Below are 26,152 nucleotides of genomic sequence, written 5' to 3'. Positions count from 1 at the left end.
CAAGCTGGCATTGGTGTTTGTGGTAATATATGGAAGGTGTCCTTATTGTCTGTTATTATCTAACTTCTAGGGGTGGAAATTGGCTGTACTGGTTTTAAAAATCTTGATATTAAGGTAACACACAAACAAGCCAACAGCAACAAGTGAACAAATTTATTTGAAATTAACCCAGTTGTGTGGGCTTCAGCTCCTTTTGTTTTTCACTCATTATCCTAGTAAGAGTTGTTTTCCCAGTTTGCCTTTTTCCCAGGCCATCTCATTTTTTTATTTCTGGTCCTAGTGGCCACCATGGATTTCACCAGTCACCAAAACCATGGAGGTTTCTCTGCAACAGTGAAGAGTTTCTGGTCAGCTGATGTTAGACTGGTATATGAGTCAAGGATGATATAAAGGACTGAGAGACAAGAGGTGCCTCAGAAGACGTGGGTGTGACGAAAAAGGCACAAGATGGGGTTATTTTGACTGTCAGTCACTCTCCTTTTATAACCTACTGAAGTGTGCCAGCTCTCACAACATGTCTAGTATTTCAGTAGGTATTACCTTTATCCTTTCTTCTATTTCTAAATTATCATTCCCTCTCAGTTCACCATTCTTTCCTCTGCAATTGAGTGCTGTGCCAAAGGATTTATGGTTTTATTCACCACGTGGATTTTATGCATAGTGTTTCATTGTGTTAGACCACTGAGTTTGTGCTTCCTGCTTGTTTTCTGTTCTTTCACCATCCAAAGTCTTTCTGAAATACTCATACCAGAGAGGATCTCCACTACCTTGAGAACTGGAAAAGTCATAGTATCAACTTCCTATATTTTTCTTGTGCCCTTCTTGACTAGATTCAAGAAGTCTCATACTCTGAAATTTTCTCCTGCCTGAAGAGACATGTAAACCAGCTGTTTCTCACTCTGAAGGAATTTACTCTTCTAGTTGTTTTGTAGCTCTCTCCAATATTATCTCTAGTTTTCCCCAACTTCTTAGAAATGTGGACACTGGTACAATATATCAGACCTAGTCCTGATAGTGCCACATACTTCAATAAACCTGCTCCCCTTCTTCTTTCCACTGCATACTGTATTTTTTAGTGATATTTGTCCTTTTGCCATGGCTTTGAGGTAAATATGTCCATTCTGGATTGGATCAAAAATGCAGCTGAGCTAGTTTGCACTTTCTAACCGTACTCAAAAGCAGCTGCCTGCAGGAGACTTAAGAGAGGAGGACCCAGTTATATGATAATCTCTCAGCTCCAGCTCTTCTGAGTTGTGGAACCAATGTGGTTTCTGTGTATTGACAAATATTTGATGGGAATTTTTTCATCTGTGAGTTTTCCCATCGTCTTTGTGAACCCAAGTAAGAATTTAGCAGCCCCTAACCTTTGGCAAGGGGTTCCACATCTAAGCAAATTGCGTGAAGATCTACTCTGTTTAATTTGCTCTTCAGACTGACTCTTTTCAGCTTTGTTAATAGTCCCTTAGTTCTTGTGTTGGGACAGAGAGTAAGCAATAAATCCCCACCTGCCTGCTCTAGTCCACTTGTGAATTTTTAGACCTTTATTTCCCTCTGGCTCATCAGTTTTTCAAACCTGAAGAGCTATAGCTAGCAATGTAAGCAAGGATTCATGTCCTTTTCTTTGTCCAGAGCAGCTCTGAAATCTTTTTTAGTAATGATCCTCGAGGATAGAATCCCCTCCTCCTACACAATTGAATGACTAATTTGGTTGTGATATATTTTGCTTGATGTATATCCCTTATATTTGTTTTCTGTCTCTGTCAATTCTTATCCTTTGCTTTGTAGTGACTTTCCCATTTTTCTTCTCAAAGCTGATACGAGTTTTAACCTCCTCAGATGTGCTCTTTTCTCAGTATTGTACCCCAGCCATCTTTTGGCATTTTTCCCAGTATTCTAAGGCTTATAAAAATTAATGAACAAACAAACAAAAACTGAAAAAAAACACCCCCAAAAAATCCTGACATGCGTAGCACCAAGATCTTTCTCTGATACATGCTTTATCTTAACTGGGCCTACACTGCTTTTTCATTCTTCTGACACAGTTTTTGCCATGCTGATTCATGTTTCTACTGAACACATCTGTAGAAAACATCACTACTAAAAGCTTTTGACTGGGTGGGTTTAAAGGTACTTACTCCCTTTTTTAACTTACTGATGAGTCTGTTATGTCAGACATGCAGTGATTTAAGTAGAATTGTCCTTATCCTTGCAGAGCTTTGTCTAATAAAATCCAGACTTATTAAATATCCTTTTTCAGTATCCTGTTGCTGATGAGCCCCTATGAACCCATTAAAATATCTTAACACAGCTGTACAGTTAGCTGGTTTCCAAAGAGAGAGGGAGAAACTGGACTGTATGATGTAATGATACATTGCCAGACAGCCTAACTCACTCGGATGAGGTGATTTCTCTACTGTGGAAAATCAGATATATCAGTGGGTTTATTAGAAGCTTTTTGTGACTGCAATGAAATTTCTTAAAATGTGTGCATAGGTCTTGCAGTTCTGTCACAGGAACTGAATCTGCCTTGTGACATGCAAGCAACAAAAATAACTGTAGAAGTTGCAAGATGCTTGAAAATGGGAAATTTCTGTCAAACAACTGTGGTGCTCAGTAAATACAGGATAAAGGTGAAGAGAAATCTTCATTATGTTGTCCAAAATCCTTTTTTTAATGTTCTAAGGAAATTAGATTAAAGAAAAATACTGGAATACACTACCTTGGCTATCGGTTATAGGTGGATTCCAGTTGCTTAGGTCATTGTCATGGGCTAGGGAATTACTGCCTGAAAGAACTGTCCTGCTCTTTGCTTTTGTTTTGTTTTAGACATTACAGAGCTTGAATAACTTGTTTTTAATACTTTTTTGTTATCACATATTAGCTGTTAAGTGTCAATGGTGTTTTTTCACAGTTATGCAAGACACATGTTAAAAAATAATAACTCTGACCAGAAGAGCTTACAAATGTGCTTTTTAAAGGCTTTATTTTGTCACTTAATTTTTCTTGCCTTTGACTCATCACTGTGTTTTGCAGTAAGTACTAACATCCTGGATTAGATATTCAGCAGGTATAAATTAGCAAAGGACTGCTGATGTCTGTAGTGTTGACTGAGAGACACCAATTAAGAATCTGGCCATATGACAGGGTATTAAAGAAGTCATCCAACAAGCAGGTGATTATTTATATAATTTTCTATTATATATCTTGGCAACTTTAAACTATTTCATGTAGGCTTCAGGCCAGTGCTGTTCTGTAAGTGTCCAATCCTTGGACTTTGTGGCTAGTGTGTTTCTGGGCCAAGCAGTAAATATGAGCAGAGAACCAGTCTGGTTAAAACAATTTCTTTTAATGCACAGTCACAGAAACACTTCAGCAGGCACAGAAGGAAGAGGCTGCTCTGGTGGACAGAAGGCAAGAATGAAGGCCAACTGGGAGAGCGTGCATGTAGGATAAATGTGAATCCGTGTCTCTGACAGCATGAGCCAGCTTAAAAATAGCTTTTAAAAAGCTTACTCATTTTCTTTTTTTTTATTTTTTATTTGTTTACTATAGAATTTTCAGACTCTGTCTACAAGGGCTGCCTGGGAATTGTCTCTGCAATTTTGAGAATACAGTTCCAGGGGAAATACTCAGAGCGGGTGATAAATGGAGAAAAAAGGACAGGAGATAGAATTTTGGCTCAATAGGGATATTTCATTAAAGACAAAAGAACCAATTAAGAGTAATTACAGAGGAGACAAGTCCTAGATGTTTGCTGTGTCTCTCACTATCACTTTAGTTCTCCTCTATTTTGTTTATACATGTTTTCTCCATAGATTATCTATTCTCCATATTATCTATTGAGTGAATAGACAGATGCTACCATTAAAGAGAGGAAGAAGCAAGTCTCTCACTATTGACAGGGGCAAGCAATAAACCTGTTGCAATGGGATCTTTCTCCCTATCTGTAGTGACAGAGTGGGGTTTTTTTCCACTGGAAGCAGCCATTTACCACCAGCTTCTCACATCTCCATACCCAACTTGCTGTCCCTTAAGAGACATCTGCTTTTCCCTAAGGCTCACGTTTGCTCCTTCCCCCTGCAAGGTGAGGCTATGTCAGCCCTCCCCATCTGGAAACTTAAATTTAAGACTGAAATTTTTCTGGCAGCCAAACTCACTTCCTGCAAAAAGAAATGTACAGACAGTGGACTTCAGTTATCAAAATTGTTTAATCCTCTCCTTAAGGAGCCTGCCTGAATAATTAGGTACTATGTATTTTGAACAGAAAGAGAGATTTCCTAATGGTGGAGAGTAGTAAGTACTTTGAAGACCTTCATTTTTTGTGTTGTGTTTTGTGTTGGTTATTCTTCAATCATATTCTTGAAGGGAGTAAGGAGAAGACAAAAGAGAACATATACTTTTATCAAAACTTGCCCAAGACAAGACTTGTAATGATTTTTAGAGCTTCACGTGGAAAAACATAATTTACTTGGTAAGGTCATACTGATTTACTGTGTCAAATCACTAGTCACCCATAAGCCATTTAATGAAAGCTAAATAAATGAAATTATTGTTTTGCTGGGAGAAGGGAGTGGAAACATCATTTCTCCCATATGGAAATTATGTGCAATCAACCCCAAATCTCAGGTGGCCAAACTGTGTAAAACAGCAAGTAACAGAACTGCAGTATTTGATTTATGGGCAGCTGAGCACTGCAGGAAGCTGAGAATCCTCCTTCGCTTGGCAGCACCTCTTGTTTTCTCTACTGCTGCAGAGAGCTGTTGCCATCAAAGGATCTGAGCTGGTTTTGCAGATCCATGAGGTCCTTCCTTAGTGCCTTTTTAACTGATAGCAGCAAGAATATTCTGCCTTTGTCTGGATGGTGGGGAAACTAATACGTGGCAACATCACGAAACACCAAGTATGAAACCCAGGTAAAACATGAGAACTCAGAGCAGCATTGGAAAGCTGCTTACCGCACAGCTCATAAAACCTCTTTTCCCAGTTAATCTATTAATAGAAAGAACCTTCTATTAAATAGGGTGGTCCAGGATGGTGGGGCAGCAAATGAACTACAGGCTTGTGAGTTTCAACTGATCTTTCTGCTGGTTTCACCTGCAGCTGGGTGTGGTTTTTGGTTTTTTAATTTTGTTTTGTTTCCGATATAATTCCTCACTGTTGTAAAGCTGTGTGGTTCCCATTCCAAAAGGTTCTGTTAACTCATGTGACCTCTGAAGGAATTAAACATGTTTTACTTTCCTAAATGGAAAGGGCCTAGAATATTTACATAGTGAAGTAGTCTCTTAAGATTTATCTCCTCCTTCCTCTTGGATTTTAAAAGAAAATAAATTCCACTTGCTTGAAGTTGATTTTTGCTTTAACATTTTTAATAATGTGTTGAGGACAGTGGGCTGGAAGCACAGGGATTAGAGTCCTCGGTTCTCTTCTCAAGTTTGTCAGGGACACGTGTTAATTCAAGTAAACTCTGACCCTCCTCTTCTCTTCCTTCCCAGCACACTCTGTTCTCTGTTGTGTAAAGATGTCTGATGATACATACGGCTTTAGATTCTTACAACTTTATTTAATACTAAAAAGAATGCTGTTCACAGAAAGGTAAAATGTTTCTTCTTGGGTATATTACGCTCCCTCTTAATTCCTGCAGATCTTTTCAGTCACATTTTATACATCACTTTTTCAAAGCACAATATCATGCTCAGTGTTTTGAAACTGAAAAAAATTATTTTTGTAATTTCTTCATTATCCTCCCATCTGCCAAAACTTGGGCGTTTCGCAAAATTCAGCAAATTGATGTCAGCTCGTTTCCCCTTAGGGATAGTAAACACAGCTTAGGTAATTCAAATAAATAGCTAAGGAAAGTTGAGGAAAGAGATGGAAAACAACACATATCTATCACAAACTCTCCCTTCCATACTGAAGAATATGTGGTTATAGAATTAAAGTGTCCAAACAATGCAGTTGAGCAGAAGACATTGGAGCTTGGGCCTTAGCTGGCTCTGCATTAAGGAGCATTAATGTTTTTATGCAGCCTTTGGAAAGCTCAGAATTGACCTGGTTTTATTGTTTTTATTGGCTCTCTTGATGATAGACAAATGGGGCTAACCTGAGGCCAACATAACCAGCAGGAAATTTGGGTCACGGGTAGTTAGATTTTTAAAAGTTGTGTTTTAGGGTTGTTCAATCAGGGTAATTGATTGATTGTTAGGCGGTGCAGGGAGCCCCTAAATCATCAGAGGTGGCCAGATAATGACATTCTGCCAGTGGATTTTGTTTGAGGCAAATTTCCCAGCTCCCTGCGGAGTCATGCTCTGCAGTGAGGCTGCAAGTCCCTTTTTTTTGTTTGTTTTGTTTTTTTTTTGTGTTACACTCCAGTCCAACTGGCCTGTTTGGACAAAATAGCCTCTGAAATTTGGCAGTTCCATTTGAAGTCCTCTGCAGTGCCATTTCCCAAGAGATAAGGGAAAAACATTCCAGAGAAGTTCATACCCCAGAAAGACCCTACGTGTGTTCTGAAGTTAATGGTTTATTATAACTCTATTTTTTTTCCTCTTTCATTTTTACTTTGAAGATAAGAGGTGGCAATTGTTGCTTTAAATTGTTGAGTTTTAGGCTGCCCTACAGTAAATCATCCTGAAAGTTTAGACCCATTGTTTTATTATGTATGCTTGAAAGTTTGCCAGAGATGCTGTACAGGTATATGTTCAGAAGCTACTGTCATCGTTGGCCCTACTGTTTTATATGACCATGTGCATCCTCAGTGCTCTTCAGTGCATTTGGGTAATTTGGGCATGCAAAATAGCGCTTTTTCAAGAACTCATTTTTGGTGTAGTGATAGTTTGAGAGGGAGTGAGATACAGAGGTAATGTGTTGGGAGACGAGGGGGGAATAGATGATGGGCCAGTAGCTGGTAAACTATATGCAGCAATATGTGGCATAGGGCTTGCCTCTCCTTAAAAGTGAATTCAGATGCACTACAATGAAGTTTGTCACCTATTCCAGAATAACTCTACATATAGGTTGATCTTAAATTATTGAAGTTTTAGGCCTGACGAAGCTTTTGTTCAGTGTGATTGACTTCCTCCTGGTTAGCTGCATGCCTCTGAATTCCCTGACATGTCCTTTTCCACTTTAGAATCTGTGTGATCTGGCATTTATTGTACTAGCATACAGATGAGAATTTGTACCTCTTTTCAAGAAGAGAACAGCTAACACTGAACTGAGGGCTCAGCTGAAATTTGGGAATTGGCAGCCTTCTCTGGAGGGAGCCCAGCTGCCAGTACATGCCAGACTGGTGCCAAACACCATGACCTGGCTTCCCAGGCAGAGCAATGCCTGGTTTTGCTGCGCATATGATTTAATGCTCCTTGCCCAAACACACAGGGTGCCAGCCCCTCCCAGATTTCTGAATGTTTCTTTTTGGCTCCCACATGCTTTTGACCACTGTAGCTTTGTAATTTTCTGCTTCAAGTCCACAGTGCACACTTACTGTTAGGTTTAGCATGTGGGTTGTTAGAAAATTCAAATGGAATTTGAATACAAATATGTATTCAAATGGAAACATAGCATCTGACCACACTAAAGTCCCTTGAAAATTGGGTCCATGGCAAAACTTGTACCTCAGGAGCAGGGTGGGGCCTGAAGTCTGCAGAAATGTTGTTTCCTATAGCACAGGCTGGGAAAAAAAAGTTGAGTGAGAGCTTGAGTAATTTGTTCTTTCTTTATGATTGAGACCTATAGTGGGTCAGTGGACATACAAGAATTACAGTTTATGAGATGCTTGTCAGTGTTTCTGAGGTTGTCAACGACCAACTAAAACCAAAATACAACCAAACCTAGGACCCTCTGAATTGTAATATGGAGTATGCGGGTGATAAATTTTCTATTTCCTTCTTCCTAAAGTTAGACTCTGAAATCCCTGCCCAGACTTCAGAAAAAAAAAATACTTAGTTGTCAGAAGAGTTCAGAACTAAATGAATGCAGTTAAAGGCAATGATGAACCTAATTGCATGGTTTTGTGATTGTAAAGACCTGTCTCTGGTTTGCTTGGTTTCCATTTTATTTACTTGCTGTGAACCTATTTAAAGGTTATATTAGTAGCTGTGGTGCCTGTTTGCCATGGCTGGTCTGTTTGAAGTTACTGTAGTAACAAGGAAGAATAAATGTTGGCAGTCTTGACACTTTGGATTCTAAGAGATGCAATGTTTTGCTATAAACTGACCCACAGGTTTTCACAGGAAGCTGTTTGGTGATTACCTGACGAGGGGCAGGGTGCTGGTGTTGCTGGGAACCTCTTGGATGGATCCAAGAAGTCACTGCCACTGAGAGCAAGACTGTTCTCACCTCCCACACTTTCCACGCAGGAGCAGCGTGATTCTCCTGCTTGCCTTGCACTGGCCCCACTTCTCACCTGATCCCACTGCTGAGCTGCAAGCTGACCCTCAGTAGAAAACCTGTGTGTAGGTGTTTCATACGCAGGGGTGTGGGGATGTAAAGCCCAGCCCAGGTATCACATGATGTGGATGTCAGCATGGCACCTCAGGGTGCCATGAAATGTGTTTGTTTCTGTCTCCATTTTACAACCACAGGGAAGCTATGCAGATACTTCCCATCTTCCCACAGAGATGGGAAAATGTAAGTGAAATTCTTATCACTGAGGACCTAGGACATCCCAACATAGTTTCATTTTCCCCTCCTTTTCTCTACCAGCCTTCCTTTCCTAATATACACACTGTGATCATTTTTCAGCCTCACAGCCATGTACTTCTCCCTGCTTCCAGATAGCCTTTGCCTTACTCACCTCACAGTGTGGATGTGCAGTGGAAAGGAGCCTAACCTGCCTACCAAACAAGGGGTGTTTTGGTGCAAAAGACTCTTGTTACATGGCTTGCAGAAGCTGGCAAATGTGCTGTGGAAGAGGCAGAGGGAGAAGAGGGTCACTTGGCTCATGATCGCTGCCATTGATCCTGTCATAAATCTCTTCTAGGAAACTGCTGTCACTTAATCCACCCACTTCACTGGTGGTTCAGTTTCTAATTTTCTGGGTTTCTGACCTGAGAGCATAAGGTTAGGTTTGCAGATATGCTGAGAGCCTGCAGTAGTAACTGAAGTCAATGGAAGCTGGCCTTTGAACTCCCTGCTCAAGTCCAAGAGCAGGCTCAAAGTAAGAGGCCCAAAATGTAGGGGTAGGATTTGACCTTGTGCTTTGTACAATTTCTACACTTAGACTCATGTTCCTGTCCTCTCATCATACTGGTGCATGGAGAAGATCTAATCATCAGGCTTTTCAAGTGGTAAGATGCTGCTATCACAAATATAGAAAAAAACCTTGTAGGAAATGAATAAATTCACTGTCTGAGCAGCAAATAAGTCACAAGGCCATGTTCCAAGAAATGAGAATGCAAATGTTGAACAGTGCTTCATTAAATGAGAACTGCTATTAGGTGAAATAATGACTTGCAGGTGGAGGCAGGAGTATGTCTCAGTGCTAAACATTATAGGGTCAATCTGACATGATCTTCCTTCTCTTTTTCAGACTATTGGTGAGGCAGAAATGCCTAGTGTTTTGAACCAGTTATTGCCAATGATCAAGTCTTACAATGAAAGGACGAAAGATGATTATACCTGTGAGGACTTCCTTGTCTTGCTGGTATACATGTATTCTGTGGTTGGAGAAATCAAAAGTGGAAAAGAGCTGGACACAGCTGAAGAAGAAGTGAAAAAGGCTCTAGTCAAGGCTATTTGTCATGAGCCAGAGCCATCTCCTTTGATACAGAAACTAACAGGTAAGATTCTGCTTGTGTGATGGGAAACTGGATGGTCAGGAGCATGGGAACTGGGAGAAACACATAAAAGTGGCTTGACTTGTCTGTGGTGCTGAGGGTACATTAGTAAGCACAAGGATTTCCTGTAGATTTGTTCCATCTCCCATGTTCCTGTATGCCAAATGCTGACAGGCTGTCCTTGAAGAGTGCTGAGTCTGGTGAAAGCCCTGCAAGTTGTTCTTTTTGTTAAAGGTTGGCTAAGTTTGTGTGTTTTCATAAGGTAATCTTTTCCACAGTGTCTTTTATTGATCAGTGTAAAGCTGACCCTGGGAAGTCAAAATTAATTCTGGGAACATGTTAAATGAACCACAGTTACTTTGTGAATATGAGGAGCTGGTTTGTCTGGCATAAAGGAAGAAATGTGTCTAAAACCAACATTGAGTTTTTTGCTGAAACAACATGAACATTAGCCTTTAAAAATAGCATGCTAAGCCTTTTTTAGTTGAGTACTCACAGAATAAGAAAGCCCTAACTTCTTGCTGACAGTATCATGTTTAAAAAAAAAAAAAAGATTGTTAAAAGCATTAATTAAAATGAACCCCCTGCTCAAGGATAACCTATCTGAATGGCAGAAGGGATCTCACTTCCAGCTGTCAGTTTTCTCAAAAATTAGGAATAGTGAGCAGGTCATTGACCACGTCATCTTTGAAGTAGGGAGCATATGAACATAAATCAAGATCTTCTGAGGAGTTTGGAATTGAAAGCCTTTGCCAAGAATGGCCTTAAGTGGGGAGTCTCAAGGGGAGTGTAATAATACTGCTGTTGGTTATTCTGGTACTATTCCCTGTGGACACTTCTACTTCAAAATACAGGTGTGGTCTGACTGTTTTGCTGTTGCTTTGAGGGTAAAATACTGTAATGGTTAAAGAACTCTTACTGTAGGAATGGACATGTTCAGTCATACTTGCACTGTGCTGTTATTTTAACTCTTGTCCATGGTGCCCCACATTGTCCCAGATTTCTTGTAGACTTCTTGTAGACTTCTTCTGTTTTTTAGTAGGTGCTGTATTTATCTTGTCCACTGTGTGGTGCTTCCCTCAACTTCAGTGGCGTCTACTGGATGTGGTGCCATAATTTCTAAACTTACTTATTCTCTATTTTAATATTTTATCTTTTCTCCTATGATTGACAGTGTTACAAATCACAGTTTTGTGACTTTCTTTTTGTTGTGCATAATGTGAGCATGAATAGAGTTGAAGTCGAAAATTTCAGTCAAATACCTTGGTGAATGAGTATTTCAGTACAAAGATTCTTTAGTTTATGAAATAAAATTACTTCTGTCTTTTTGGATAGCAGCTGGATTATTAGAAACATGACAGGTGTCTGTTATTTAGATCATCTGACCATGAAAAAGAGAAAGCCTTCCCACTGCAAACACCGTTCAGCAGCAGCAAAAGCATTTGTATGTTGTCAGCCTGGGTTTAGCCACAAATCCAAAACACAGCACTATACAACCTGTTGAGAAAAAAATTAACTCCATTCCAGTCAGACCCAGTAGTTTTAGACCAAGCACATCATTATTATGTGGTAACACAAAACCAGAGTCCATGCATCCATCTATTTCTGTATCTGTGTGTTGATCACAACCATGGTTGTGCTTTCTGCAAAAGTGTGTCATAGTATTTCCCCTTCCTCCCATACTTTTTTGGCTTATCAACAGTCTTTGTTTTACATCTTATTTGGAACAACAGTTCTTTTGGCTTACTCATAAAAGAGGGGAAAAAATTAAAGTTAACTATCATGACCAAAAGTAAGGATTGTCTTGGGAGAAAAGTATAAAATGGAATTTCTTGGAATGCCCCTTAGATAGTTTTGAAGCTGTTACTAATCCAACCGATTGCTTTCTCAGTGTTTGTGGAACTTGCTGACTTTGTAATTTCCAATGTTGGCAGTCTGGTTGGGAAGACTGAGAAAACATGAGCAGCCTTAGACCTCCTCTTCCTTGACCTGTATTTTGCCAGGCCTGTGTGTTCTACATCCTGCTTCCCTCTGAACCTTGGGTATCTTACTTGCTGCTTGAGAGGTAAAGCAAGGCAGATCTGTAGGATCACCCACAAGCTTTCTTTCAAAGACACAGCAGGAGGACATTGTAGCAGGGCTGAAAGTTGGGGAATAGATGGCAGCACCAGTTTCCCCATTTGGTACAATAGTGGCTATAGTGCTGAGACATTCTTTGAGCAGAACATGCCATCAGCTACAGACCCACTGTTCCTTTTAACAGGCACAGGTTGGCTTGTTTTCACAAGGTCAGCCCAGCTCTGCAAGTTGGTAACAGCCACAGGTCTGGGTAGATCATGGTCCTATCCAGTGTTCTGCCCTCATTTTTCTTTTAGTCAGAAACAAGTTAAAACCCTTCTTGCTCTTAACTGGCCACAAAAGTTAATTAGACTGAAAGAAATTTCAGTAATTCTTGGAATCTCTCATTCATGATCAGAACAGAGCTAATGTTCACTGTCTTTTATTTTCAGCCTTCCATCAAGGTGTTAGGAATAATGTTAAATTGGATGTGTCAGGAGAGAAATCTAAGCCAGTTATTGTGTGAGGTTAAGACACTGCCTGCTGGCTTACTCCTCACCTGCAGGTTCCCATGTGGGACCTGAGTTTCTGAATATTTAATATCCATTCTGCAGTAAATCTGCTCTGCAGGGCTGCAGACTGAAGTTTCAAACCCTGCTGGCCATGGATACGTGATAGAACAGCTTTGGTTGTAGCAAGAGAGAGCAAAATGCACTTTTGCCTTTAAAAAGGCATACAGGAGTATTAGTAAGGCTGCAAGGCTGAGCACTTCAAAGCTGAGAAATGCCAGTAACTCTGTTTCCCATGCAATCATTTCACTCCTGTGTGCAGTGTAGCACAGTCTTCAATTTCATGATTCTACAGGCTATTTTCTGTGAGCCATGGCTGCATTCGGGGTATGGACTGAACACGACAGAGAAGCAGAACAATATAGCTTGTGTTATTCTTACATGTGATGAATAAGTAGTAATAAACTAAGTGAGACTCTCTGGTATTCAGCAAGTATAACTCTCTCTGGGTCTCAGTTTGCAGTTCATGAAGTGGACTGGTGCTTTCAGCTTTGTGTGACTCATTTTGGAACTTAGAAAGTATTAAATTACATTTTCAGGTATTAGGGATTACATTTCTTTGAACAGAGAGGACTTTGTGCTCTGCTTTCTGATGCACCTGGTGCCTAATGTTTTGATTTTACTTTGGACCCAACACTGTAGTAAGGCTTTTTGGTTGGTATAATTTGAAATGAAAAGCCCTTTCTCAGGCTGTAAACTACTGCTCCCTAAGCTTTTTGTTTTCCTCTCTGCAAAGTGTGGAAGGTGTGCAGTCTTGAGAGATACACATTTTTTTTTGTTTTTATTTGTTGTTCCCATGGATGCACTTGAGAAAGAAAATTAAAAACCCTTGTAAAACTTTGCAAAACCTGACTTTTGAGGTCAAGTCATTAGTCAAAGTGATAGCCGGGTTTATTTGAGATATCTTTTATTCCTATTAAACTTGTTCTGCCTCACAGCACTAGTGCAGACCTTGCCCCAAAGATGCAGTTCATCAGTGCACAGGGGATATGTATACCATGATTGGGTTCTGGTGTTACCTACTAAAACTGGATTAGTATTTGCAGTAGTAGAAAGGAAAGCAATTCTCAGGGATGTTTGTCTGTCCAGTTGGCCACACTGGGTTTCCCTGATGGAGCCTGGATGATTACAGCCCTCTGCAGAAAATGTTAAGATGCAGCATTTATGTAAGCTTATATTGTAAAAGCCCTCACAGTTTCCTGGCTGTTGAGGATAAGCTTCTCAAGCTTATTGTTGCTTGAAGGTGTGTTTCCCAAAATTTTTGTACAAAAACATTCTGCATTTATACAACGCTTGGTTTCACTGAACCACAAAATTATCCTACAACTGTTAATTAAAATGAAAATGCAGTACATTAAATCAGACAATGAGATTTTAGAAATATGATACAAGTCTTTTTGCATGCATAATAATATAGATTCATATTAGTGGTGCTGTGTTTGATGGAACTGTTAAATAATATGTGTTGTGGTAGACTATCAATGCTTTGGGTAATAAAACTGAATGTAACAGTTCCAAGATTTCTCCTGGGTGTAATTTACCGCAGACATATGTTCTTCATCACTGTTTCCAGCAGAATGTTACAAATTGGAGGGGAAATAGAATAGACCAACACATAATGGAAAATGGATGCTTTTCAACAGAATTCTGGGTTAGGGGCATTTAGAGGGTGTGTGTGTGTGTCTTTTGCAGCTGTTAGAAAAAAAGAACAACCTGTAAAATATTGTATTTATTTTATCATCTTATCTGTTCATCTAGTTCTGCAAATGTCCATGTAGAGCTGTGTACAACTACAAACGTATGCAGAAGTACTGCTAATACAGCCACAAAGCAATTAAAAAATCTGTTTTTTCAGCTGTGCCTTTCTCTCTTTTTCATCTACAAATCTCTGTGGGAGTTTTGTAGAGCAGATCTGTTGCCTGTCGTGGTGTTCTCTGGAGGCCCCCAGCCAGACACGCTGCCCTTACCTAGTTGGGCTCTAAGTATCAGTTTCACTCTCTTGGGCATAGGTGTGGCAGGAACCCTCTTGGGCCAGGAACTGCTGGCTATCTGTTTCTAAAAACTTAGATTTAAAACCCAAATTTTTTGACTTTTTTTTTTCCCTAAATTCTGTGTGATGTAGCGTAGGCATGTCTGTGCTGGGTTAGACACACGGTGCTTTTTTCTTCTTCAGATTGCCCCCAGGACATGGCTCTTGGGGGACATGTTGCACATTAATGAAGTTACACACAAATTAAGATATAATTGCCTTACTGATAGCATATCTTAAGGATCATGAATCCTAAAATAATCCTGTTTTTGCGGTAAGTGTTTACTTTCCTGAATGGGTGGCTGGTTCCTTCAGAAGACAGACACATTCACTTCTATTTGGATGTGGTCTTATTTTGGAGCAATAATATCCCAAACCTGGTTATATTATGGGTGGGTAGATAGGAAATTAGGTCCTTGCCTGAATTTGTAATGTAGCCCCTCTAGATTGGATTGGATTGGATTGGATTGGATTGGATGGGATGGGATGTACCACCCATCTGGTGTAGGAGAGGACTTTTGCAGCTTCACAGTGGAGCTCAGGTGTCTGCCAGTGATTCCCCTCCCATTCACACAGTTTAGGAAAATACTGGGAAGCTGCTACTGTTTAAAACCATAAAATTCAAGAATAAAATCTGAGTGATTTAAACTTTTCCATGCTTTTATCAGGAGTATTTCCTATGAAATCAAAGTTTTCAGTAGTTCAGGGAATGGCTAGCTCTATCCCTCTTTTATATAATAGCTTATTTTCAGATAATCCGTGGGTTTCACAACAGAAATTATGGAAAAAAGTCATGACTTGAGAACATTTGTGCAAGTATGTTTTATTTTATTTTGCTGTTTATTGAGGGTTTAATCTATACTACAAAGAGACTTCTTTCATCTGTTCTGAAAAATGAAACACGTTAAGAGCTACATGGAGACAACTTAGAGAGAGGCTAATATGGTATTTCTATGTAGTGTAGGTATTTTTGCTGGGAACTATAGCTGACTATATTTATCCAAAATAAAAATTTAAAAAACTGAAAACAAATGGTTTACTGCAATCATTTAGGGAAACAATAGAAAAATCTAAATTCCTTTTGAGTTTTCAAAGGTAAGTAACGTAATTCAAGAAATTCAGAGGTAATTTAATGAGAAGTCAACAAGATGTACTATTTCTAAGCCTTTTCAAGAGCTTCCATTTTGCCCTGTTACATATCAGGAGCTCTGCATTTACATTGTCTGCACAAAAAAATAAGAGCCATGTGTTAGCACTGCTGGGTCCTGCCGGGCAGCCCGGCATGTCTGGGTTGCTCCTTGCTTCCAGGCGACTGTGGGAGTCTGGCTGCCAGTAAGTTTAGTAGATAAGGATCAGCTCCGCACCAGAGCAAAGGTTTATAAGCTAAACTGTTTATGTTAAAAGTTCATAGAGTGGCTTGCCCAGGGTGGGGGAATACCTCAACACATCAAATAACTAAACATTTTGAATGTCCAGACAGGCCTCTCTCTGAAATACTGATTAGCTTATTCTGGTCCCTGCCACTAAAGGGGCCTTTTCATGCTTAGTGTTAGTGGGACAGCTTTGCACTCAAGTTTGAGTTGGGAAGAAGACTCCTTCCCATCAGGTTAGGCTGCTGTATGTGCATGATTGGGAATCTCCTCTGTCTTCACTCCTGCCCTGCATTGAAGGCAAATGCCAGGAATGCCAGAGTATGGTCTGTGTAGAGGAGGAGTAAATGCTGGTGCAATGTAGCTGTGCAGACTTCAGGGCTGCTGCCATCATCATGGATGCAGTACAAGGAAGAAAATCTTTCTCATAGGATGGTTCCTATGATAAAATGATAAAAAAGAAAGTCATGGCAGATTATGTCAATGTTTCTCTCTCCCATGCTCTCTGTCTCTCCCAGTAATGAGGAAATGGTGCTTATCCTGCAGAGCCCTCCAGGGATAGTTGTGAACATAAGGTGCAGTTTGAATAAGTTTGCCTTTTGCATTGGATGACAAAATGTAGTTTCTGTTGATAGAACTAAATAGCTTCATCCTGTCACAGTGCAGACATTATCACTGCAGCTCAAGGAAACCCAGATCATTTTCTCTTCAGTACTGAAATGGAAGTTGGATGTTTCAGGAGGCTTTTTTTCCTGTTGCCTCAGCTGATTTTATAGACACCTGAAATACCCCAGTTTCAGTGGCAGAGAGGGTGTAAGATGTCCTCCTGGTATCTGTATTATTATCTTGATGCGTTTTGGACATGATCCAGGGGAAAGTATTTGTGGTCCAGCAGTCCCAGAGGATAGTGGATCTGACATTGACCCTGCCAGGAGCACTGAGAAGACATGAGCAAGGCCACTGCCTGGCCACGCAAGAGGGCTGCGTAGGGAGCTCCTTCAGTTTAATTAACCCTGAGATGCTGCCACTGCTGCCACACTTCACTCCTTTGCTTCATGTTAACAGAGGTATTGGGGAAAAAAGAGCACATGTCCCAAGACATTTGTCTGATTTACAGAACAGTCAGAAAGATTCATAGAGAGTGTTGTGAGCTCTGAAAAAGAGGGGAGAAAATGGGTATGCACCAAAACAATGGTCTGTCCTGCTTTAGCCAGGTTTTCTAGTGAATTGTTTGGGACAAATTGCAGTAGTGTCCTGGATTAATTTATAATCTAAATTTGCATATTCATATTTTTTCATACTTCTGAAAAATGTGGGGCATATCTTAAAAATCAATGTTAAAAAGCTATGGTCATGAAGGTGACAATCAATCTGCTTTATACACATGCAGGAATATTTTGTTTGGATTTCATGAAATACATTAAAAGGTATGGTAGAAGACAATATAATGAAAGCCCTGTGGTGGAGGGATTTTTTTTTTAAACTTTCTTATGCTATCTGTTTATTTTGTCTTCAGCACCTGGTCTCACTTGGCTCCAAACTGGATAGTAATTTTCATTGAAGTGTTTATAACATGAAGTCTTTTTTTTTTCTTTTTTAACGTGAGACATATGCCTGCAGCTCTGCAGGCTTCTGTCTCACTGCCAGTTTAGCAGGACAGCCAAGTGCAACAGGAAACTGATATGGTGTAATTTTCATTAATGATTGGTGTTCTTTTCAGCATGCAAATTCAATAGCAGTTAGAAGATTCTTCTAACATCAAATATCTCTTTGCTTTAAGCATAAAATGAAAACAGAAACTGCTTTGGAACTTGGAAACTTTTTAAAGGTACTTATATATGTATGTGGCCTGGCTAAATCCCTTTTTTCTTTCCATACAGGTCACTTCTTGCAAAACCTTCATGGTTTTTTTTTATTGTAGGATTATCAACAAATTGCTGTTTTACAGAGCACACCCAGCCTGGCAAACAAAAAATGTTAAAGCATTAAATAACTGTCAAATTAAAGAAAAACAAAACAAAACCTAAAAAAGAGAGAGAGAGAAATGTGTTAGTAGTCACCACCCCCATCTGACAGAAAACAGATTTTTTTGCGTTCTGTTTTTCTTTTGTGCAGATACAAATGTTAAGGTGTTTGCTGTAGATTGCAAGAGATTATATTGTTAAATTTGAATGCCTTTTTGTAAGAGTTTCTAAATATTGTATTATAATTCTTGTCAATTTTGTATCTGTTTTAAGTACTATGCTGTGTCATGGATCTGATGGTACAAGGGCAGACAGCATTGCCTCCACCAAGCAAAGGAGGAGTAACTGTAAGCTTGAGATATTTCTGATTATTTTCTTTAGCCCAGTGATCATAGAATGTTAGGTTGGAAGGGAATTCTTTTGTAATTACCATGGGATTTTATCAGGGGTGAATTCTGTCCTTCGAATTTTGGACAGTCAACCTATGTCAGGCTAGCAGTGTTTGTGTATTTTAATGATGATGCAATATGTTGAAATCCAGTATTTCAAGAAGCAGTCAAGCCTAGACCTAAAATAGAGTCATATGACTGCATTATCACAGTGTTAAACCAAAGAAATATATTGAAGAATTGATCATTATGCAACCTTTCTTTTGCAAACTTGCTGTGTTGGTCATAGCATCAGAACAAAGAGTATAAAAATCACATTGAAAAGAAATTCTAGAATTTAAACCATAGCTCAGGGATTTATGACTTAAATATCCACCACTTGCCCATACAGGTCACCAGTCAGTATGCCTTTTCCCCCTCTTCATCTCAGTCTTTGAAAACTTGTGGATTTTGTCTCTGGAGGTCTTCCATTCAATCGTCCATTAAGTCAAGATAATTTGCTTTCTCTTGTAATACTGACTCAGAGTCAGGTTCTTTTTCTGTATAAATCAGTGTGAAAACATCCAAGGCTCCTCCTGCTTGCAGCAGTCTTGAGATCAAGTTTAAGGGATGGATGAAGCTGTTGACATGTTATCTAGGGATCAATTCTGATGAAAGGGGGTAAGCAGGGTTTAATATTTTCTTTGATCTGTCAGTCTTGCTAATACAACTTTTTTAGTAGAACAGTTTAAATCCCTTCTTTAGGACTGCTGTTAGTGCTACTACTATTTTGTTTTCAATAACATCTAAATGATGTCACTACAGCAGTTCAAAAGCACTACCCTATTACTGGAATACTTGCTCACAAATTTCTTCATGTGTACTGAAGCCCTTGCTTTAAACCTAAGTCAGGTCACCTATGCTCTTGAATTTTAAACCAACATAGAGAAGGTGCTCTCATAGTCCTTTTCTCCCTGTTTGTTCTTGTTTAGCTTTAAATTTTATAGTTCAGTAAATGTCACCTCTGGTGGTTAAAGTTCAGGTCAAGTTACATTTTGCTGTGACCCTCCTGCTCTCTTTTGCAGACACGTAGGACTGTGATCTGTCAAAACAGGAACATTCACAGATCATAGCTTAAGAATTTTCCCCCTTCCTTTCTTGGATATTCTTTTGACAGGCAAGGAAAGTAACATTTGTAAAATTAGATTGAAGGAGCTCTGTTAATTGAGAGTTTTGTGTAAATAAGAGTCATGTTTGTGTCCTACACAATTTCACATCACTGAGGCTAGTTTAGAACCAGATGTCTGATTCTCTTTAATTTCACCCTTTATTCATTTAAATAAACGTTGCTGTGGAAATAGTTGCCTGATGAGAGGTGGCAACAGCCACTCATAGCCAATTAGAGACATTTATTTGATGAAAAACAATACAAATATGTATTTTTCTTGCATGGATTTGTGTTAATGTGGGGAATGTGTGGATAAACTGTGTGAATGTTCCTGGTTTATTCAAATCTCGTTCTTCAGGCTTTTGTTTCTGGTGCTGTCTGGGTGTATGTGTTTTACAGTTCTGTGTACACCATGGGTAATGATGTTGTCCCCCAGACTTAAAAAAAAATAGGAGGACATATAGGTAGCTGAAACAACATTTTGACTGTAGAGTATGATACTTATTTTACTGGCAAGTTCAGATAATTTGACTGCACATCATAGCTGTCTACTGCTTGCACTAATGCAATAGCACATGGTCTTCCAAATGGGCCAAATGTTTACCAGTGGATAAATATGCCACCTGGGCTTTGCAGGTATTTGCAGGTATATATAGCAACAGAATATTGAGGTCTATGAATAATTGATTCAGCTGGAGACTTTTTTGCCTAGATTTCTTTATCTTCTATTGTCTCTTCATGCCACAGCTCTTTTTGCCACCATCCATCTCATTCTTCCCTATACATCTGTTTTTTACATCTGCCCCCATTTCCAGTGTGCTGCCCCACTTCTTCCCTCTGCCTCTCTATCACCCACATGGATCAACTTCTGCCCTTAGCTCCTTGTTACACTTTCTTTTATTGTCCATGTCCTCCTCAAGTCTGCCTTTCATCTCCTCAGGCTCCCACCTGTAGGCTTCCTCACACCTCTGCTGCATTCATGTATGTGAAGTAACCTTTGTAATTCAGGTTCTGTCAGGGATATGGTGTAGAATCATAAAATCACAGAATGGTAGGGGTTGGAAGGGACCTCTGGAGATCAGCCAGTCCAACCCCCTTGCTAAAACAGGTTTACCCAGAGCGGGTTGCAAATGATCACATCCAGGCAGGATTTGAATATCTACAGAGGAGACTCCACAACCTCTCTGGGCAGCCTGTTCTGATGCTCTATCACTCTCAAAATAAAGTTTTTCCTCATGTTCAGATGGAACTTCTTATGTTCCAACTGGTGCCCACTGCCCCTTGTCCTGTCTCTGGGTGCCACTGAAAAGAGCCTGGCACTTGTCCTCGTGACAATCTACCTTTAGATAGTTATAAGCATTGATAAGATCCCCTCTCAGTCTTCTTCAGGTGAAGAGCACGCCAGGTTTGTTCCCACCACCATACTTTAACCTAGGTTTAAAATAAGAGCTTTGGCTGCCTGTATTTTTATGACCATCAGAAAGATTTTTCAAGGATATGGTTGATCTTGTTTAGTTGGGTGCCTTGAAGCCAGCCTTGTGAAGTACCTGTCCCTTCATTCCCTAGGGTGAGGTGTGGGAGCCATCCTTCACCAAGCTGGCTGTCTTCCTGCAGGGCAAGCATTCCTGCCTGGCTTGTGACATGACTGCAAGGAGACACTGCAGGATGGGGGCAGTTGGTGTCCAAGCTGCTCCTGAGGGCTTTTATCAGTAGAGGTCAGGTTGCAAAGGTTGGGTATTACTTTATGTTCCTGCATATTAAGTAATTTTTACCTTTCCACTTGCTTCACATTCTGCAACCCTTTTCTTTCTTCAGAAATATACTTAGGTTAAAAATTCATCGCCTTTCACCAGCAGCTTCTTTTTCTAAAGGTCTGTATATTTTGCTTTGACTTCATGGCCTGTAAGTTACATTCATGGTGGTTCCTTCTCAGTTATTTTGTCTTGGACAACACTTCTCTGTGCAGAAAATACATGTTTATGTGGCATGGATTTTGAGAAACAAGAGTACATGTAAGTGATAATAATTTATAGTTTTATGAGAGAAGAAATATCAGTCTCTGTTATTTTTGTGTCCATTTCCCATCTACTTCTCTGGCAATACCATGTTTCTGGCAGATAGATAGGAAGCAGGAGTGCACCGTGCTTTTTATTTTGCAGTAAGTGGGAATTTCTGTACTTTACAATGCACGTGTTCCTTCCTTAAGTAACTCTCAATGGCCCTGGTTTGGAGGTGTCAACTTGGGTGTTGTCTGTGCAAATAACTTCTTCCAATCTCTCACTTCTAGTGGTTGACAGAGCAATTTAGTTTGTTTTTCCATTTAGTGGCTGTGATTGTTGGATTTTAAATCTATTTGCTTCTCATATATTCACTAGTATCTCTTTCCTGGCTTTGAAGAGATAAACTGTTATGAGTCATAGAGCACTTATTCCCAGGGATATCTTCAGCAACTGAAAAGGGACCATGGATACTTCAGGCAAAAGCAGTAGATGTTAGGCATACATGGTATGAAGGTCACTGGTTTTTGTTATTTCTTTCTCTCTCCCTAAGCAGATGAAGTTCTCTTCAAACAGACTGTAGAAATACCAATTAGTGTGCTTCATTCTGAAATGTAATCAAATTTAAAATGTAAAAAATCCCTTTCGGCTACAGTATAATCGGGCTCCTAATTATGAAAGGCATATGTTCCCCTCCATCTTTCTTCCCTCCTTCCATGTAGATAATTGTCCTTGAATTATTTCTTCTTTGGAAAAAGCTTTCTGACATTCTACTCCTGTTTTTCTCAAAGCTCTGCTGTTATCTGGTGCATTAAGTTTGTGTTGTTGGATTCTCGCGGGATAATATACAATATAGTTACAGTGATTACTTGCTATTTTGTGTGTCATCTGTGTTTTGGACTATCTCAAAGCTTGTCAGTCTTCCACTGGGGATTACATCATTTTGGGGGTCTGAACCGATCTGAAACAAAAGCATACTTCAGGGGTAAAATATGTATGCCCAGATAGCTGGCAGTCTTTCAAGGCTCCAAACTTGACACAGAGTTAATCTCAGAGAAATGTATTTTTTTCTGCTAGTGGTAACAAAGCAATTATTTCTTCTTTTTTCCCCTTTTTGTTTTTTAATGTAAGGTTTTCTTTATGGAAGGTAATTACTGACCAAAAAATGTATTTCTTTAGGTTTCTTTCCCAGCTACTGCAGGGTTTATTCTGGGATGATGGTTTTGGTTTGTGTGTGGTCTTCGAATGTTTTCAGAGTGGTAAATTCAAATTAATAACTCTTTCTTTAGTAGTACCCCTGATCTTGTTTGAAACAAACAAGTTTCTCTGTTATTTAGCTTGGCTTTTGTTCAGGGGCAAACCTCTGTGGGAAAAGTTACCTGCACCTACCGAGTTACCTTGTCCCCTATTGAATTAAGAAGAAATGGGTACCACAGACATGGACCCCCTCACATACGCAGCAGTTGTGCTGTGAAGGCTTCATAAAGGCTGGACTGAAAGATGACTTGTTCCTCTAGGGTGAATTTCATCCCCATATCCACTATATGCAATGTCTTCAGAGCTGTTGAGAGAAGATGCTACCAAAAAACAGCAAAGCAAAATTGGAGCAAGAATTTGCCATGTGTGTAGATTTTCATGCTGTTCCTACTGCTTTGTTGGGTTTAAAACATATATTCTGCATTTAACTTTGTCTGAGGAAAACCTGTGTGCCAGACTACCAATTTCCAGCTTTTATGTGGGCAGCCCAATTCCAGGCTCATGGCCTGGTGGATTGTGTTTCTGTACCAGTTTCTGTCTCTGAGCTTACCCACAGAGAGGCAAACCCTGCTTTGGGAGCTGCTGTATTCATCGCTGGGGGGTTTTGTGTGGATCTATTTCTACCTTTGAATAACTGGAGAACTTGTGTTACTTTCCTCTTCATTTTTTGATATATTTTTCTTTATTTTGCAAAGTTATGGGCATGGGAGATTTGTGCTTTTGTTTCACACAAATTGCAGACATGTTGGTGTGAGAGATTAATTCTTCCTATATGTGGAAAAAGATTTAAAGAAGTTTAGGGCATATAAGAAAAGGTTCTGGGATTTTTTTTTTTTTTAAGACTGGAACTTTCCAAGCCTTCATAAGATTACCTATCCCTTTTTAATTTATTACAGATTAACGATCTCTATGTTCCTCTTAATTTTAGTGGAATTTAATTTTAATAATTATTTTTCTTGCATGCAAGAACTTTCCAATATAAAGTGATTAAATGGCCTTCATTCATTATTTTTAAGGCACAGCACTGCCAGAAGAGCACTTTGTAAGCAACTAAGTGGAATTGTGCAAGCTCTTATTGCTGTTGTTTAAACCTACAGCAAATCTGATTTCCCACTGGTTTGCACTCGAGTCATGCATCAAGTGTCCAAGTGTGCAGGTTGTTCCAATGACAAGTTTAAGGGGTCAGTTTAGTTACCAAGGGCAGCTCTTCATAGGATCCTTAACACTGAGCTGAAAACTTATCTTTTGATTTCAGTGGTTCTCACTCCTAAAAACATTATGAAGTCTCAAGAGTGTTACTATTTTTAACTAAATACTGGTTATGTCTTTCAGTTTATTTAGGCATCAGACCAAAGATCATTCGAGTCAATGTGAATTCTTTCACTTACATCAGCGTGCTCTGGGTCGTGCCCTTAATAAACTCTTGTGTTTGTGATCCAAACCAGAGGAAGAGATTACAGCATTAAAAACTGGTGCAGTACAAACTGAAATGGGTTCAACAATAGCCTGAAGTACTAATTCTACCTCCAGTTAAGCCAGTGGAAGATAAACATCTGACAGGAAAAGCTGGATTGTTTGTTGCATTAAAGTTACTGCAGTAAACATGTTTCGGCACGACCGCACTGCGGTGTCAGTGATGAGAGGTTGGGGTGGGCAATAAAACACTGTGTAAGATTTGGACTGTGAATGCTTATCATTAAGCAAACACTGGCTCATCTGTGGGGTAAAAATGGGATTTAGTCTGTCTTCTGAAGGTCTTTTAATCATGATAGAACAATTATATCTATAGTGCAGTAGCTTTGAAAGATGTGGTGAAGATCATTTCAGACTGAAAGAGGGTAGATTTAGATCAGATATTAGGAAGAAAGTCCTTAGTGTGAAGGTGGTGTGACACTGGAACAGGCTGCCCAGGGGAGCTGGGGGTGCCCCATCCCTAGGAGTGTTTAAGGCCAGGTGGATGGGGCTGTGAACAACCTGGTCCCAGGTCTTGAGGTGTCCCTGCCCCTGGCAGGGGGATTGAAACCAGATGATCTTTAAGGTTCAAACACAAACCGTTCTAGGATTCTATGACAGTAACAATAAAGTAGCCCTGTATCAGGAACCCTGAAAATATGCTTGGAATAGAAAGGTCAATAGGCTAAAAATTAGGAATTTTACTATATGCAAGTTTCATAATAAGGAGAAAGAAGGAAAAATACATGATTCAGCATTACCCCATTAGTATTCAGATTTAAAAATGGAAGAAAAAAAAACAAACAGGAAGACTGTAATAAACCCTTTCATGTCATTACATTATAATTTAGTAATCCAGTGGAATTAAAAATATATCTTAAGTAGAAGAAAGGAAGAAAAATACCCTAGTATTAAAAATATTCCAGGCAATCAAGTCAGTTTGGGATAAAAAATGTGCAATAGAAAAAAAAAAGTAATTAATTTTGAAGCTTGATTTTAAGGCAAGCATTGTCAGACTTTTCTCTGGAAAGACTTAGAAAAGGCGAATTTTCTGCTTGAAATAAGGCTAATTTTTTATTGTTCTGTCCAGACTCTCACTGAATGTCACAAGAGGAATATTCCTAGAGATGAAAAACATTGTAAGATAATAAAATTGGTGTCTGAACTGAGGAATAACATAAATAGTAAAATGGAAAGTCCTTCACTGGTAGGTCTGAAAATGCTTGTCCTTTTACTTGTTTTTATTTGGCAGAATTATAAACCTTGTGGGAAACCTTAATGATTGTATACCTTTTTGTCTGTGTGATGCTAAATTTTAGCTTTGCAACAACAAAAAAACACAAGCTACTCAAATGTGATAAAGTATTAATCTTAAAATTTGATTTTGCTTAGTTTAATTTTTAAAATATAAGCTTTTTCTGCATTATGAAAAAGGAACTGAAAGAAATTGATATTGTTATGCTGAACTGCTGTCTGCGTTCCAGTTTTGTTCTGGGCTAAATGATTCTCTGGACAAACAGGATAGAAAGTATTTATTCTTCAGGCATTTTATGATAAATCATCCTCTCTGTTTGTGTCTGGGTTAGTAAAAACATAGCTACTGTTGAAAGGGTGGAAATAAATACACTGGCTTATGCCTTTGGTCAGTGCTCCTACCTTCTGCTGGGTACATTTTTTCCAGTGTGTATCAAATCCTGTATGGAAGGTACAGCAGAGATTAAGGAAATGTCTGCTAGAGGTCTGTTTAGGCTGAGTCTTTCCCTGACACTTTGCAGTTCAGTAGCAGGGGTGCCTTGGTATTATTGGTAGTTAGTGGTACATGTGAGGTGGCCAAGAGATTCATTTTTGATGGTGGCAGATTTTTAAAATCAGTTTGTTACTGCTGGCCCAGGGATGGGGACTGGTTAGGCTGCTGCTTCTCACCCTTGAGAATCTGGTCCATGTGATCAGTTTGTTGTTTTTTTTTCATTGGCTTTTTAGCCCAGCTGATGGAGTGGTTGCTTTGAAGAGCTTTAAAATGCAATCCACCAGGTACTTTGGGAAGATTACTATTAAAAACAGGAGATTTAGGTTGGAGAGAGTGATCACGGAGAGAGTGATCCGGCATTGGAATGGGCTGCCCAGGGAAGTAATGGATTCTCCGT

The 26,152-nt window shown here is 39.4% G+C and overlaps 1 protein-coding gene across 1 annotated transcript in view; it reads left to right on the top strand.

Moving 5' to 3' along the window:
* SCFD2 (sec1 family domain containing 2) overlaps window positions 1-26,152 on the top strand; it is a 185,138-nt gene that overhangs the window by 74,464 nt on the left and 84,522 nt on the right. Inside the window, exon 5 of the mRNA XM_030450193.1 lies at window positions 9,530-9,779. Within this exon, the coding sequence (XP_030306053.1) occupies window positions 9,530-9,779 (250 nt within the window). The remainder of the gene's footprint in view (window positions 1-9,529; window positions 9,780-26,152) is intronic.

Source organism: Calypte anna, chromosome 4A (genome assembly GCF_003957555.1).
Source record: "Calypte anna isolate BGI_N300 chromosome 4A, bCalAnn1_v1.p, whole genome shotgun sequence".
Lineage (NCBI taxonomy): Eukaryota > Metazoa > Chordata > Aves > Apodiformes > Trochilidae > Calypte > Calypte anna.
Note: the sequence above shows the minus strand (reverse complement) of the source record. Positions and strands in the feature narration are given on the sequence as shown.